The 16,622-nt window shown below is 50.1% G+C and overlaps 1 protein-coding gene across 1 annotated transcript in view; it reads right to left on the minus strand.

The window, feature by feature from the left end:
* Window positions 1-1,809: 1,809 nt before the first annotated feature.
* OAS2 (2'-5'-oligoadenylate synthetase 2) overlaps window positions 1,810-16,622 on the minus strand; it is a 17,509-nt gene continuing 2,696 nt past the window's right edge. Inside the window, 10 exon segments of the mRNA XM_044921114.1 lie at window positions 1,810-1,912; window positions 1,914-1,997; window positions 2,721-2,874; window positions 3,773-4,011; window positions 5,058-5,245; window positions 6,485-6,767; window positions 8,666-8,839; window positions 12,377-12,518; window positions 13,009-13,244; window positions 14,465-14,643. Coding sequence (XP_044777049.1) covers window positions 1,886-1,912; window positions 1,914-1,997; window positions 2,721-2,874; window positions 3,773-4,011; window positions 5,058-5,245; window positions 6,485-6,767; window positions 8,666-8,839; window positions 12,377-12,518; window positions 13,009-13,244; window positions 14,465-14,643 — 1,706 coding nt within the window. The 3' untranslated portion in view covers window positions 1,810-1,885.

A 16,622-nucleotide genomic window follows, 5' to 3' on the forward strand; every position in this document is an offset into this window, starting at 1 on the left:
TGTGGCTGTACACGGTTGTTCATTTTTATTTAAGGGGTTCAGGTGACGTATCTCTAGGTCTGTCATTAACCCTGTGAGGATGGAGCAGTGTCTTATGGTCTTACGGTCTCCTGTCCATGTCTCTAGTGCGAGTTGGGGCATCTAGAAGGGTCTGGGATCCAGTTGTAGACTGAGTCCATGTGAATGCAGAGTGGTCATTCTTTCTTCAAGGGCTCTTTCTTTTGCCCTTGTTCTGGACAAGAGCGGTGGTGCATTCCAGCAACACCAGCTCACTGGCACGACACCAGCTGGGAGTCCAACGGGTCAATCCCACTCTGACGTTACCTGGAGCCCATGCAGGCCTCACAGTCAAATGGCAAGGTCCCAGCAAGGCTGCCTCCCCCTCAGATGCTAGCTAGCTGCGAGTGGGGTCCTCAGACTGCTTGGACCCCCGCCCCGACTTGGCTACAAATTCAGGGGTTTCCATGGCCCCACTTTAGTTTCAATAACCTGCTGGAATGACTCGCAGAACAATGCCATACTTACAATCACCATCTTATTATAAAGGATGTAAATGAACAGGCAGATGAAGAGATACACAGGAGGGGTGGGCTGGAAGAGTCTGGAGTGCAGAAGCCCCTTCCCCATGGAGTTTGGATGCGCCATCTTCACAACACACTGCTCTCTTCACCAGCCAGGAAACTTTCCAAGCCTTGCTGTCCAGAGTCTTTATTGGGGTTTCATTACAAAGGCACGATTAATTAAATCACTGGCCATGGGCTTGAACTCAATCTGCAGCCTCTTCTGCTCTTGGGAGGTTGGGGGGTTGGGGCTGAAAGTTTCAACCCTCTCATCACATGCCTGGCATCGACGGCATGGCCAATCCCTCCTTTGAAACTCTTACCAAAGGGCCCAAACCTCGTCAGCATAAACTCAGGGATGGTTGGAAGAGGCTCCTTGGGAATGCAAAAGACTCTCCTATCAGGGAAATTCCAAGGGCTTCTGAAGCTCTGCGCCAGGAGGTGGGGACAAAGACTAGATATACTCTTTGTTCTATGACAGCGGGTGTCAGTGGTATATGCAGTGGTAACAAAGTATCTTTCAAGTATCTCTGAAGCTAAAGCCACAGCGTAAAGCCTTGAGATGTGGCAAGAAGACACTCATCATGGGGGGAGGGGGGGAAGGTAGGCTCAGGAGGAAAAGACAGTAGGCTATTATGTATGTGAGGCAGCAATTATAATGCAAGCCTTTGGAGAGTTTAAAAGGCTACGAAGACGCAGGGGAGACCTTCAACTCAGCAGGTGCAGACTGGGTTTTGTGTGCGGAGGAAAAGAGACAGGAGCCAGGCAGAGGAGTGTGAGAGCCAGATCATGGAATTATAGGAACCCAGGGGCAGGTAGAGGGCTTCCCTTTGGGACTACGGAGAGATCCCTCTGCTAAGACTTGAAGGAAAAGGAAGGAGCTAATGGGAAAACACACAATGGTTGACAGAACGATGGCGCCGGTGAAGCTGGATGAGAGCGGATGAGTCTGGTAAGGCGGGTCACTTGCCGAGCGAGAGTTCAGCAGGCTGATGCTATGGACTTGGCGTTCTTGATTTCAAGAGGAGTCAAAGAAGCGAGAGGAGGAGTAGAGGAGAGCAGATCTGGTGGTGACAGCGAACTGAATCTTGAAAAAGCAGCTGCCAGGGCGCCTGGGTGGCTCAGTCGGTTGAGCAACTGCCTTCGGCTCAGGTCATGATCCCGGAGTCCCGGGATCGAGTCCCGCGTCGGGCTCCCTGCTCGGCAGAGAGTCTGCTTCTCCCTCTGACCCTCCCCCCTCTCATGTGCTCTTTCTCTCTCATTCTCTCTCTGTCAAATAATAAATAAAATCTTAAAAAAAAAAAAAAGCAGCTGCCAGATGACTTCTAGAAGTCTCTTCTAGCGTTAGCGTTCCAGGGTCCTACGACTTCTGAATGGGAACATCTCATTGACAATAAGATGCACCCCCATACCACAGCTGCACGGTGTCTGCACTGTCTGGAGAGAAAGAAACAGATGTGCCAGAATAAGACGTATCCTAAGCAGTTAAAACCACTGGTTAAAAGAGTCAGAGAAAAAGAAGAAGGAAGGGTGTCTGAGAGGGTTCGTATTACCAGGGACAACTTTTGGGCACTGGTTACAGAGCAGATCTGGGGAACTAAAGCAAACTCCAGGGTTGGGCGGTTCTTCTGAAGCTGGGTTCTCACCCGGGGGCGATTTTGCTCCCGACAGGACATGAGGACATGTTTCGAGACATTTTTAATGGTCCCAACTGGGACAACTAAAGAAGGTGCAGCCAGAAAGGGCTGGTGATGCCCCAGGGGACATTTGGTAATGTCTGCAGACATTTCTTGTGGCCACAGTGGTGGGACCAGGGATGCCGCTCAGCACCCGACGCTGCCCGGGACAACCCCCAGCCCAAAAACGAGACAACCTATATGCCAACAGTTCCCCAGTGGAGAAAACCCGCTCATAGAGCTGTTGCGTGAGTCCTGGGTCACCTGCCTTAGGATTGCTTGTAACGGGAAGGAAAAAACAACAAAACAAAACAAAACAAGAAAACCCACGCCTGTTTTGTTTTGTTTTGTTCTCAGCTCCTGAGTTGGGCTATCTGTTATTTGTGGCGGAATGAATTCCAAGTTGCTACAGCGGGAGAAGCTCTTTGATGTAAGCATGTCACAGGGGCATCTCCAGAGGACACTTCCTTTAGATTATTCTTACTGGCACTTTCCACGATCGTACAGGACATCCAGTCCCATCTTTGAAGCAGAAAGAGGACAACCATTCAGTAGCTTCTTTCGCTAGGAGATGCCAACACCATTTGTCCCCTCCACCCACGTCACCGGTGGGGTCAGCTGGGTCCAAGATCACGGGCCTAAAGGAGAGTCAGAAGCATTACATGCTTTTTAAAACCAGTGGCCTCAGAATCAGGGGCCCCATCCCACTCTTAGCGCCAAAACAACATGTCCTGTGTTTTAGGTGCCGGTAATTCAAACGTACTGATAGAGCGCAAAGTGACTTCCTAGAATTCAATTACATTTGCCAATAATATTTTGAAAGCTGCTCATTATTATACACAGGACGGCATAAGATAAACATCTCCCTCCTGTTAGGTCGACTGAAATATGCTGCATAATTTAATCAGCTGTAATGTCACGTCGGCCACGCCCATGGTAGCCAGCCAACCCATGGTATCTTGTTCTCTCTTTCTTCTCCTCTATTCTTTCTCAAAGCTTTTTCCTTTCCTCTCTTTCCTTTTCTTTTGTTTCCCTTGTTCTTCTGTTCTGTCGGGAGCACTGAATGGACACGCTAAGATTCCCTGCTATTCGTGAAGGATAGCGGTTTTGCGGGATGTGGGTCTGAAAGGGTGGATAAAATCTGATCAAATAAATCTAATTCTCCTGTAGGACGAATCGGCCATGAAGGAATGATGGTGTTATTTCTCAGGGACACACTTCCGACTTCCACACCTCTAAGACCTGATAACGAATTCACACTTTTCCTTCCAACCTACGAAGATGGAAGCAACCCAGGGACCTGTATCTTGGTCCTTCTTTCTCTATTCATCCTGGATGACATTCTCTCCTGCCCCCCACCCCCCCCCGGATTTCCTCCCCGGAGACTATGGGAGGTTCTGCTGGTTGGCACCCACCGCAGTCCTCAGTTTCTCGTGGGGAATAATGAATTACGACCCCAGGGAGGAGAATCCAGGTCGCTGGAATAGCATTGGAGGGAATCAGGTTAAGAAAAGGGGGTGGCAGGATTTCGGGCACCTGGTTCTCTGGATCTGGGTCAGTAGGAAGTTCCTCACAGTCTCATCCTCAAAGTTGTAATTGACCGTCCAGAAGACACAAAGCTGCTGATATTTTGTGATCAACTCCAGGACCGTATGGAAACCTTCCGCGGTGTCGAAATTCTCTGCTCCACTCCCCTGCTCCCAGGAATAGATGGTGAGCAGCTCCAAGGCGTACTTTGGGGGCAGAGACCCCTTTCGCTTCAGTTTCCTTTCACACTGAGGGAAGAGGGGAACGTCAGACAGTACTGGTGAAGGCAGGGAGGTGCAGTGAGCTCCAAGAGTACAGCAGAGACCACACATTAATGGCCGCTGGGGCCACAGCGGGGCAACTGAGGCACGAGAAATGGTGCTGATGGGACTGGGCTGCTGGAGGTCTGAGCAGGTGCTTCCTTAGCAGCGTGCAGATTTCTGGGTTGGGCTACGGCCATATAGGACTCCCTAGAGTTACACTACAGCGACCGCTTACAAAACACCCACTGTGTGCTGACTGTGGGGCCAGACATTTTACGGGTCATTCCTAATCCTCCGACAACCCCACCAAGCAGGCATAGATCGGCGTTTCTGATGAGGACACGAGGCTTGAGGAGGGGAAGTGACTCGCTCAAGGTCACACGGTAGCCCTGAGCCCTCTGAGCACCCTGGGGCTGGGGGTATGGCCATTTCTCTGAGTTTCTGGGTTGGAAACCACAGAGCTCAGGGAGCTGTACACAGGAAGGAGACATCCCAGGAAAGAGCTGATGCTGTGCTGGATGTCTGCTGCACGGAGATACTCAGAAGGTCCCCTGAGTGCGAGACAGTGACGGAAGCAAAGGGAGGCTAAGTGTTACAGAAAATGCAGCCCCTGGTCCCGCCTGTAGCTGCAACCTGTCTTCCAAGGATGGCATCTGTGTGTGCTAAGCATGGGCACTGAGCTGGGGTGGGGGGTAAGCCGTGCTGGTGACCTGTAGGCATGTACATTCCCAATTTCACCTGCCCTTGGTAGGCAGAATAACTTGGATTCCTGCTGAATTCTCTGGGGGTCAGAGCAAAGGCAAAATAAGCAGCTTTGATGGGAGGGGGTGCTCTACAGCTCACCCCAACTTCACGGGTTTGGTGACGGGGACTCCACAGAGATATGCCCGATTAGTGGACAGAGTCCCGAAAGTGGCTCAGGCCTCAGCACGGCAGAGTGTGGGCACACGGAACACTTGATGGGAACCGGTTCCATGGTCCCAGAGCACGATAAAAACAATTCCAGACAGCTGGAATGAGCACAGTCATACCTGTTTATACCAGTGTTTCACCAGACGAATTAAATCCTTCAGTTTGGTGGGCCGGGAGACAACGAAGTTACACTGCAGTTCTGTGAAACAGGTGGAAAATTCTCCCCCCTCGGCGTCTGAGGATTTGTACAGATTGATGAGCTCAGCGTAGACCTTGGGGCTGGGTGTGGAGCCAGAATTCAGTTGACCTAGCATGGGGGAGATATTTAGTTTATGCTTTACTATGCATAAAAGTAACCGTTTTCCAACATTTTTGACCAATATAATTTAATTCTATAATTTAATTATATTATATTGGTCAAAAATGTTTTACCCATGGGTAAAATGTTTTACCCATGGGTAGAAATGACTTGGAATTCTATTGGTATATTTGAATGATCGATGTCTAAGATACGGGGAGTAATGAGATATTTAAAAATACTATATGGGCTATATGAGTAAGCGTGCTCTTATTAAAGTATTATCTAGATTTGCACAGTCCGATACGGTAGCCACCAAACAATGTGGTTATCTGCATTCAAATTAACTAAAGGGAAATAAAATTAAAAATTTAGTTCCTCAGTCCCACTAGCCACATTTCAAGCTCTCATTAGATATAGAACATTCCTATTATCACAGAAAGACCTTTTAGATAGCACTGATCGAGAGTTTGCTAACTATGGATGGTAGGCCAAATCTGGCCCACTTCTTGTTTTTGTAAATAAAGTTTTATTGGAACACTGCCATGCTCCTTTGTTAATGTATTGTCTATGGCTGCTTTCAGGTTACAATGGCAGAGTCGAGTAGTTGTGACGGAAACTGTATGGTCCTCAAACCTGAAAATACTTGCTACCTTGTCTTTTTAAAAAAAAAAAAATTAGCTGACCTCCAATTTATACTGTTATTTCGTCTCTAGAGACACTAAGAACCATTCAGAGGGAAGGTATCAGAGTCTTCTTGATTCTGATTTGAAAAATGCTTGAAATAGTCTTGGTTTCTTTTAATATAACATTATGTATCTGTCTTTCATGAACTGAATTTCCAAAGCAGATTGCAGACACCCAGATTTCCTGTCTTTGCCTCAGAATTCTTCCCAGTCTGTTCTTTCATTTCCTTCACTAACACTTGTGGCATTTTATCTATAAATGTGTACAGAACTCCTGTGGACCCCATTCTTTGATAGGTATTGTGAGTGATACTGCAGGAATATAAGAAGATAAGGAATATGGTCCTGGCCATCCTCGGGATCCTTAAGTGAGAAAGGAGAATGAACATGTCCACAGGTGTAAGGCATTGCTGCCATTACCCATGCCACCTGCTGGGGTCACTAGACCATAAGCCATTACTAGGTCACATGGCTTTCCCTCCACCCACCTTGCCCCATCGCCCCATCGCCCCAGAACCCGGCTTCCTCCTCTAGAAGTGAAGGTCAGAGGGGGGGCTCTCACCTAGCGCATTAAATGCAGGCAGCACATCAAAGTTCACACTTTCGTTGAGCACTTTGGATTTCAGAGAGAAGCTCAGCACCCTGGGAGCCTTCCATTTTGAAATCTCAAACTTCACTGCCAACTCTTTCTCCTGCTGACAGGCTTCTAGCTGTTTATGGATTTCCTTGATGATAAAGCATCTCTCGGTTTTTTGGGAGGCGTAGCTTTTAAGCGAGTCTGGGAACACGATGAGGTCAGCATCGGACCCAGTCTTCAGAGCTGTGCCTTTGCCCGTCGACCCTCCCTAGTGAAGAGAGCAAGCGGAGATACAGCGTTTTCTAGATCCCGAGCCCCGAGCCCCCACAGGCTGGCACCAGTGGGCTCATTAATGAGGTTGCCAAGGTTAGGGTTCCAGGTTAGGGTCCAGTTAGGGCTGAGTCCAAAGCAGAGCGTTCAATTTTTCAAACAAATAGTTTGGTTTGAAAGGTTTTCTCATGCCCTTTGATGTGCTTATTAACACACAAACAACTGATGGCTCGTTACCAGTTACCCACTTCTCATGTCAACTTCCTCAAGATTTCTCCCAAAGAGCATTTAGCTTTGTGTGAATTCCTGTGATCTGAGAGAAATCAAACTGGATGGAATCATTGCGTTGAAAGGTCCTCATCTGTCCCCTGAGTCATCTGTTTCCTCTTACAAGCTGGGGATCGTGGGATGAATATTCATGATTTAGGTACAGGGCTCTGCAAACTTTCTGTAGGGGGTCGGGTAGTAAGTGTGGGCTATGTATGTCCCTGCCACACAGGCTTCTCCCCTTCTCCCCCCACCGCCCCTCTCTTCCTCCCTTCCTCCTCCTCTTCCTTCTTCCCTTTCTGCTCTAACAACTCTATTAGGCACGGCTCCTTAGCGGACAGGCTGCTTCGAGGGCAGGTGGGGGAGAAGCCAGCTTCCCCACAGAGAACGGTCCCAGGGCACCGTGCTGGGGGCTTTGCTCTGGGCACCAACCCTCATACTTGCTGCCCCGGGTGCCCCCCGAAAGCTCACTCGATTTTTATAGAGAACACGTTTGTTTTACCCATGGGTAGTAAATGCCTGGCCGCGGGTTAGGGGCAAGGGGAGGGTGTTCTGTCCCCTGTAAACAGGTGCTCAAATCTGCTTCGTTCATGCGGCTGGTCTGTGAGTGTTGGCCTTCACAGGCCGCTGCATGCCCCCTCCTCACATTCAGGGGACGCCTCCCCTGTCACCCAGCAGACAACCCTTCCAACTTCAGGAAGACAGAAAGCAATGTCCTATGCGCTGGCGGTTCTCTTCCTATTTTCTTCTGTGATATGCCACCATACCTTTTCTTATTTTTTTACTGTCGGGTTAATGGGGGGTCTCAGGAAGGAAGGGAGAAGACAAGCTTTGACAATCCTAACATTGACCATGAACTCAGCCTGTGACCATGAACTCACTCCAGTGACCCTCAGTGAGACATTTTACTCTACTGGTACTGCTCCCCGGGTCTGTGACAGGGCAGCAGGCACCCAGGTCTGCTGGCGCCGTATGGGCCCTTCCCTGCTCCCTCCTCCGGACCACGGGCACCTGGTTATCTGGTCGCTGACCAACAGACGGAGGGAAGGGGGTTAGCCCATGGCCTTGAGCCATGGACAAGAATGACCCAATCTGCCGAATCTCTAGCTCAGTTGATGGGACTTATCGGGCTGTGGTCATTAAAACAAGAAAGAGGTCACTTTCTGGTTCAGTACACACCGAGCTTGGAAGCTGCAGTGGTTTGAATGGTAGTCCCCCCAATAGATATGTCCGCTGGGAACGTGAGAACGTGACCTGACTTGGAAAAAGGGTCTTTGTGTAGATGTCATTGAGTGAGGGGTCTGTGGACCCTAAATCCAATGGCAGGTGTCCTTAGGAGACAAGAGAAAGAAGGAGACCTGCAGAGGAGAGGTGATGGGGAGACACAGGCAGAGATAGGGGGGTGGAGTTCCCAGGTCAAGGCCACTAAGGGCCACGGCAGCCCCCGGAAGCTCATACAGAGCCAAAGCTATGCTGTTAAGGACGGAAGCAGTGTGCGGGCAACCCCGATGAGAGCCGGGGTCCTGGGTGCCCATCTCCCCCCACTTCCCTCCCGCCCCCCTTGCCCTCCGTCCACTGGCAGGCACTGCAGGGCTCTGGGAACTGCGGAGGAGAAAGGCCAGCGCTCACCTTCACAGTCTTTTGAACCTTTGTCGCTGAATGGCGAAAGCAATTTTTTTGAAGGAATTTACAGATGATGTCAACAGCTACCGCGATCTGGTCTAGGAAATGTTTGTCGGGCTGGAGAAAGTCCTTGATAAACTTGTCTAGAAGATGGCCCGGGGTGGTGAACAGCGGTGCTGGCTGGGAAGGTAGACGAGCACTCAGCGCTTGCATCGACACGCCGCGAGAACATTCGGGAGAGTTCAGGGTGCTGCCCAAGACCCCCGCCCCGCTCCCCCCCCACCGCCCCGCTCCCCTGCCCCAGAAACAAAAACTGTGAGTTGTTCCTTCCTACCCCCGGAGAGGTCTGACCCTTTCCGGGACTCGAAGCTGTTCTGGGTGTGGCATTGCCTTCTGTGGCTGGGAACCCTAAAACCTTTGTGCCCACCCCCAGTCTCCCATTGCCTGCAGGGACTGCGGATATCTGGAGAAATGATCACCCGCGAGCCTTTTCAGGCTTTATCAGCTTCTGTTGCACACATGTCCCCATGGGGATTGGCTTCCCAGGGCTGCCCTAGCAACGTACCCCTGGGGGGCTTCCAGCGGACAGAAATGTATTCTCTCACTGTTCCAGAGACTAAAGTCTGTGCTCAATGTGTCAGCAGAGCTGGGCGCCCTCTGAAGGCTCTATGGCAGGAGCCTTTCTTGCCCCTTCCAGCTTCTGGAGGCTCCAGCAACTCCTAGCCTTCACTGACTTGGGGACATACCACTCTGGCCACTGATGTGCCTGGGTCTCCGTGTGCCTTCTTATAAGGACACCAGTCACTGGAGTCAGAGGCCATGCTAATCCTGAATGACCTCATCCAACTAATGATGCCTGCAAAGACCCTACTTCTAAAGAAGTTCCCATTCTGAGGATCCAGGTGGATGTGAGTTTTGGGGGACACTATTCAACCCTCTATACTGTTCTCAGGGTGCTGAGGAGAGAGCCAGCCTGGGATCGGAGGGGCTGTGGGTTCAGTCTGAAGGGACACTTCTCTGCTCCAAAAGGGGTTGTGGAGGGTGGGACGTGCTACTTCCTTGCATCTGTGGTCACTTCCGGAAAGAAATCATATTCTGATCTCTACATGGGGTCTGCACAGAAGTGTAATTCTTTCCTCTTCAGTCGAAAAGCTCAGACTGTGGGGTCTACTCCATGTCTCATGGGTCATGACGCCCCACGGGAGGCCCCTCCGCTCCCTGCTCCACCTGCTCAGTCAGTCTACCCTAGAGGTCCCAGTCGGCGGAGGTGGAGGGGAGGTGACACCCCCATCTCCCCACATGTCCGCCTCTTAATCTCCGGAACCTGTGCATATGTTTCCTTATATGGAACGTGGAACTTTCCAGATGTGGTTAAGCTAAGGATCTTGAGATGGAGGAATTATCCTGGATTATCCGGGTGTACCCAATGTCATCACAAGGGTCCTTATAAGAGGGAGGCAGGAGCATCCGTTATATAGAGAGATTGAAGGCTAGAAGCTTAATTAAATTAAATTTGTGTTCTTTTCAGCCTTGAAATTTGTGGTTTTCTTTCCTCCTCCTTCCTTTCCTTTCTTTCTTTCCCCTTCCTTCCTTCCTCTCTTCCTTCCTTCCTCCCTCCTTTCCTTCCCTCCTTCCAGTGGTAAGAGGAAGCAAACACACTGCTCAATATAGGTACCAACCCTTTGCTGGAGAGCACACACAAGACGGGCTAGCTCTCCTTGGGGACGGGGGTGGGCTGGTCAGCTTAAAAGTTGAAGGTCAACCTTGGTTGCCTCCAGATGTTCACAGTGGACCTCACCGGGTGCTGGAAGGCAAATTCATTGCCAGTACTGCCCTTCCCACAGGGCTGAGTATCGTGGGGGGCCCGCGTGCGTGTGTATGCATGCGTGGGCCTGTGTGCGTGTGCCCTCCAGTGCCCAGACGCCCTGATGCAGCAGGTCACGGGCCTGAGTCTCCTCCAACAGCTCTCATGAGAGGGAAGGCCTCCTAGTTCTGGAAACAGAGGTTGATTGGGTAGAAAAGGGAGCAAAAGCAGGGATCAAAAGATGGCTTAGGGGCAGCATGAGAACTAAACGCAGCATGGCTACTGGGCTGGGAAAAACTGGCTATCAAAAACATTCTTTGGATAATTGGCAAGATCTGGAAATGGACTGTTGCTGGACGGTAATAACGTATTCATCTTAATCTCTGGAATTCGATCATTGCGTGTGGTTAGCTAAGAGAATGTCCTTATCTGGCAGCCAACTCCAATAGCTCAGTATAAACAAAACTCACAACACTGATGATGATGATGATGATGATGATGAGTATGTGTGCATACACACAGACCGGAACACAGCTAAAGAGGTCAAGGTTACACGTTTGGGTGTCTAGGTCGATGCAGCGGTTCACTGAACCATTTTTACAACTTTTCTCTACGTTTGAAAGTTTTCAGAATAAAGTTGGGGGGGGGCATATTTTTTAAAAGGCTGTTTTAGGAAGCCAGGAAAATTGAGGTCAGGGAGCAGAGACCAGAGTCCAGTGAAAGTCGGGACAAGGAGTGGGCACACCATGTTCCTTCTGGATCCAGGCAGGGAGCTCCCAGCCCACAGGGTCCTTCCTGTCCAGGGCCCCAGGCATTTGGGAAGCTCACTTATATCCCGTCTTTGCTCAGTTGACCCTCAACTTTCTGTGCCAAATGGAACGTAGATCCACCCTTAGCATACTTCGGATGTAAACTAGTCCCGTGTCTGTGCAATGTGGAATTTGGTTGACCTATGTGGCCTCAAACGACACACTTGTCCCCCTGCCATCCCATGACCCCCAGAAAATGGAAAGGATTCAGTGGCCTAGACTGATAATGTTCTTGTTGAATCGTCCTTCTCCAATAAGCTCCGAGAGCGCAGGGGCATTCTGTGGGGGTAGGTTGGCTTCTCCTTTGGGGGCTGGGAGGGGAAGCCGGCGTATCTGCCCCACAGCCAGCCCCTTGATCTGCACTCCAGTTTGGGGACAGGGCAGCTGCCGTGCACTCGCCTGGGACTCTGCTCCGTGTGGTCCGTCCCCACCTCTCCACCTGCTGTCTCTCCTGCAGCAATTAACTGAAATCTCTAATCTGCAGGTGCCCTTCTCTCTTTGTTCAGTTTTGCTCTTTACCATCATTTTAACAGAAAAGGGTGGCCCCTAACGGTGTGTTACGGATTGAACCGTGTCCCCCTAAAGGATATGTTGAAGTCCCAACCTCCGGTACCTGTGAATGTGACCTTATTTGGACATGGGACCTTTGTATGAGGTAATCAAGTGAAGATGAGACCATTGGGTTAAGTGCTAATCCAACAGGCCTGGCATCCTTATAAGAAGAGGAGGGAGACACGGAGACAGACACGCAAGGAGGGGAGACATTGTGAAGACACACCACAAAAGGCCATGTGACAACAGAGGCAGAGGTGGGAGGGACGTGGCCACATGCCAAGGAGCACACCAGCAACCATCAGAAGCAAGGAAGGATCCTCCACTGGAGCCTTCAGAGGGAGCCCATCCCAGCCCACACCTTGACCTTGGACTTCTAGCCTCCAGATCTGTGAGAGAATACTTTCTGTTGCTGTAAGCCCCCAGCGTATGACACTCTGTCGCCACAGCCCTAGAAACTCCACACATGGTGCTCTTGGCTGACACCGGGTCTGGGTGTCAGGACGCCCTCCCTGCAGCGTGACATGAGCTGTATTTGCAAAGCTCTCTCACCAGAACGTTCCACGATGGTCCAGGTGACTCATTCTGGCTGAGAGAAGACAACCAGCTCTGAGCTTCTTGCTTTAGCAGTTGCCAACACGCCCTATCTTTGCTCACATTATTGGTTGGGTCAGCTGGATCCAAGATTACTGGCCTATGAATTCCATTAGATTAAAAGAAATCAGTTGGGCTGCATGTGGAAGAAGAAATCCACGTTGGGGAAGGAGGACTGCACAGGGCATCTGGTAACCCGGACTCCAGCACCCACGCTTCCTCTCAGTTGCTCAGGCGCTTTGTCTGAGATGGCTAGACCCTCTGCTCCTGGCCTCTCTGTTTCACAAAGATGTTCCATTAATAACATAATAAAATAGTTAGCCCCTTCCTTCTATAAAGGGAAGCACCTCTCAAGTGTTTGTTTGGGCGACAAAATATGACGACGGTCTGGAATGTGAAAAGCATTGGCCAGGTTCCCCTATTTCAGGCAGACCCCGCTCTGCCTCCCTCCCCCCCCCCCCCGCACCGAGGCTGGTGTTCTTTTGGTGCATCCTTGGCTGGGAGGGACAGGGCTGAGCCCTCATGCTAAGGGGCACAGCCTGGCTTGCAGGTGAACAGGTAAAGAGAGAGGGTGGAGGGAAGCTTGGTACCTCGATGACCGGAGCTGGCTCAGCAGAATGTTCCGGACTGTCTCGTTCTCAAAGTTGTAGTTGACTACCCAATAGACACACAGCTGCTCCTGCTGTCTGATTAGCCCCAGGACAGTTCTGATGCCTTCTGCCATGTCAAAGTTTTCTGCTCTGCACCCTTGTTCCCAGGCATAGACTGTAAGCAGCTCCAGAGCATACACGGGCTGATGGGATAGATCTTTCAGCTTTTCCTGGCACTGTGGGAGAAGAAAGGGGTAGTGACTAATCTGGGGACCCAGCGCCCCCACCCCCATGCCAGGGAACTGAAATCAAGGAATCAGCAGTCTATAGGAAGTCACCACCCCCAACCAGTGACTAAAAGGATGCCATGCCTAAAATCCGATGGATTTTAGTATCAAGCATTGGCAAGGATGGGGAGCACCTGAAACTGTCGTACATTGCTGCTGGGAGTGTCATTAGGTACAACCGTTTGGGAAAACTACTGTTGGCAGTACTTCCTAAAGTTAAATATATATATATTATTACAGATATTTAATATATTATATATATTTATGTAATGATATATATTTTATATACTACATAATAATATAGTGTATCGTCTGCATATGTATTTATTATGTGCACATATATACATATATAAATATGTCACGTATATATGTATTTATATATATACATACATATTCAGATACCTTATAACCCAGCACTTCCACTCCTGTATATTTACCCAAGAGAAATGAGTGCTTAAACTCACAAAAAGACATGTAGGGGAATATCCATAGTACCCTAATTTGTACTAGCCCCAATTTGGACATGACCCAAATGTCCATTAGCAGAATGGATAAAGGTGTGGCATACCAAGACAACAGAATCCTACAGAACGACGAAACACCACAACTCCATGCAACAACAGAGACAGATCTCTCAGACATCACGTTGAGCAAAAGAGGGCAGAGAGAGCATGTCCGGTACCATTCCATTGATTTCAAGCTCAAAAACGAGCAGAACTGATTGGTGGTGACAGACGATAGGACGGTGGTCGTTTGGGGGGAGTATTAACTGGGAAGGGGCTTGAGGCAGCTGCTGGGATGCAGGAAAGGTGCCCTATTTTGATCTGGATGTTGCCAAAAAGGTTATAAAAATGCACTGAGCTGGGGGCACCTGGGTGGCTCAGTCCTTTAAGCATCTGACTCTTGACTCTTGATTTCAGCTCAGGTAATGATCTTGGGGTCCTGAGATGGAGCTCTGTGCTCAGCGAGGAGTCTGCTTGAGAGTCTCTCTCTCCCTCTGCCTCCTCCCCCTTCACACTCTCCCTCTCTGTCTAAATAAATAAATAAATGAAACCCTTAAAAAAATTGCACTGAGCTCTATACTTAAGAGTGTCGTACTTTCCTGGCTGTGGATGATCTCGGTGAAGAGGAATTGGACGACAGCACTAGACACATAATTGGAAAATTACCTGTTGGTACCAGTGCTTTACCAAGAGGATCAAATCCTTCAGTTTTCTGGGATGGTTGTGAAAAAACCTCCGCTGGAGTTCTGTGAAGCAGACGGAGAACTCGCCGGGGTGGGCTTTTGTCATGTCCAAGGCTCTTCTGAGCTCTCGGTAGGTCTGGGAGCTGGGCTTCTCGCTTAGGCCTGGTGCAAAAGAGAAATGGAGAACCTGTGGTGTTTGGGCGGCCTGCCCCGGGGGAGCCAGCTGTGAAGGTCTGCTGGGGTTCAGCAGCGCACGTCGGTGGCTTCATCTGTAAGGGGACCGGTGTGTTCGCCTAAAAGGTGAGGGGCGGCGAGCCTCGCGCAATAATAAAATGACCACTGCGAAAACCACATGGTGCTGGCCTCAGGCAAGATCAGCAGGAACGGAAGGATGGAAAACACAATTACAAATGAGGAAGGGGGAGCTCCGAATTAGGAGGGAAAGGTGGCTTCTTGAACAAATGGGGTTGGCACGGCTGGCATATACCTGGAAGAAAATAGGGTCCATAGATCGCATACGGTATATTCTGCTACGGAGCCCAGCCGGTGAACGTTCTGTTTCGGAGAGTCAAGGATACAGGGACTCTGAGGAGGCAGGTAAGGTGAAGGCAGGGCACTGGAGGCTGGGGTTAAGAGGCCAGCGGGCAGGCATACTCCCCTCAGAACTGGACCCTGCGATGCTGGGTAGTGGTTCTCAAACTGGGTGCCAGTCGGAATCCTGCTGCACAGCTAATCTGGAGCATGGGCCCAGGAGGCTCTCAAGTCCAGATTAGCTTTGCAGGAGGTCTGACACCCAAGTGGAGAGAGCTCGGGCCTCTCTTTTTTTACGGTTTCTCAGGGGATTCTGATCCCCTCGGAAGTTTGAGAACCACTGGTGTGGGGCTAAAGAAGCATATGCTACGGAGGGGAGGAATGTCAAAAGCATCACAGACTTTCCACAGGATTTCCACTCTTGCTAGCGGAGCTCTACTGTTTACAAGCACACTTTACAAACACATAAACAAGGGGCGCCTGGGTGGCTCAGTTGGTTAAGCGACTGCCTTCGGCTCAGGTCATGATCCCGGAGTCCCGGGATGGAGTCCCGCATCGGGCTCCCTGCTCGGCGGGGGGTCTGCTTCTCCCTCTGACCCTCCTCCCTCTCGTGCTCTCTGTCTCTCATTCTCTCTCTCTCAAATAAATAAATAAAATCTTAAAAAAAACCAAAAAAACCCACACAAACAAGAGGAGCCAGTAGCCAGCTTGTTCCTTTCATTCACTCCGACAGATTATTTAAGAATTCCCCAGTAGGTCACTTTTCCCAGAAAGCAATCCTTATCCTGTCCTTCCCCAGAGGGATCTCGGTTGGGAACGTGCAGTTCTAGCGCCACCTGGTGGCAGCGCCTGGATACCACATGCGAGGAAGAGCGTGTTTGTCGTTTTCACACCATCCTTGCATGTTAGGGTGAACCCAGCAGAGGGCGCTCTGGCCCAGTCTCCAGCCACCATACTCCGAACAAGAGAGAACATAGGATTTCCTAAGAATTCTGAGTCACACGGGGTCTCTTCACCTTGACCCCAGCCCTTGTTTGAGGTAGTCCTTATCATCCTAAGGGCCCCGTAAACTAGCCACTTGGAGTCTGATCTTAGAGTTGGCAAAAGTGGGTAAGTGGTGGGACCAGGACAGGAACTGAGGGCTGCCCACCTTCCAAACCAGTGCACTTTTCTCTATCTTGGTTGCCTTCCTGTGAATGTGAGTCACAGAGGTGTGTGTGTGTGTGTGTGTGTGTGTGTGTGTGTGTTTGTGTCTTCATCCTAAAGGCATCCCAGCTTTGGGTTTAGAAGATCTGGGCTTTTATTCTAGTTCTATCAGTAACTGGCTGTGTGTCTCTGGGACATTCCTTTCCTTCAGTTTTCCTGTTTGCTTAATAAGGGGTTTAATTTCAGCTCTGACATTTAAGTTTGTGATTACATGCACCTGTGCTTGAGACTAAGCTGTCACTAGGCTGAGCTTTATCCTTCCTTCCTATCTACCATCCATCCATCCACCCATCCATCTTTCCTTCCTCCCTTCCATCCGTCCAATCTATCATATCCTTCCTTCCTTCCTTCCTTCCTTCCTTCCTTCCTTCCTTCCTTCCTTCCTTCCTTCCTTCCTTCCTTCC

This window comes from Neomonachus schauinslandi, chromosome 14 (genome assembly GCF_002201575.2).
Source record: "Neomonachus schauinslandi chromosome 14, ASM220157v2, whole genome shotgun sequence".
NCBI lineage: Eukaryota > Metazoa > Chordata > Mammalia > Carnivora > Phocidae > Neomonachus > Neomonachus schauinslandi.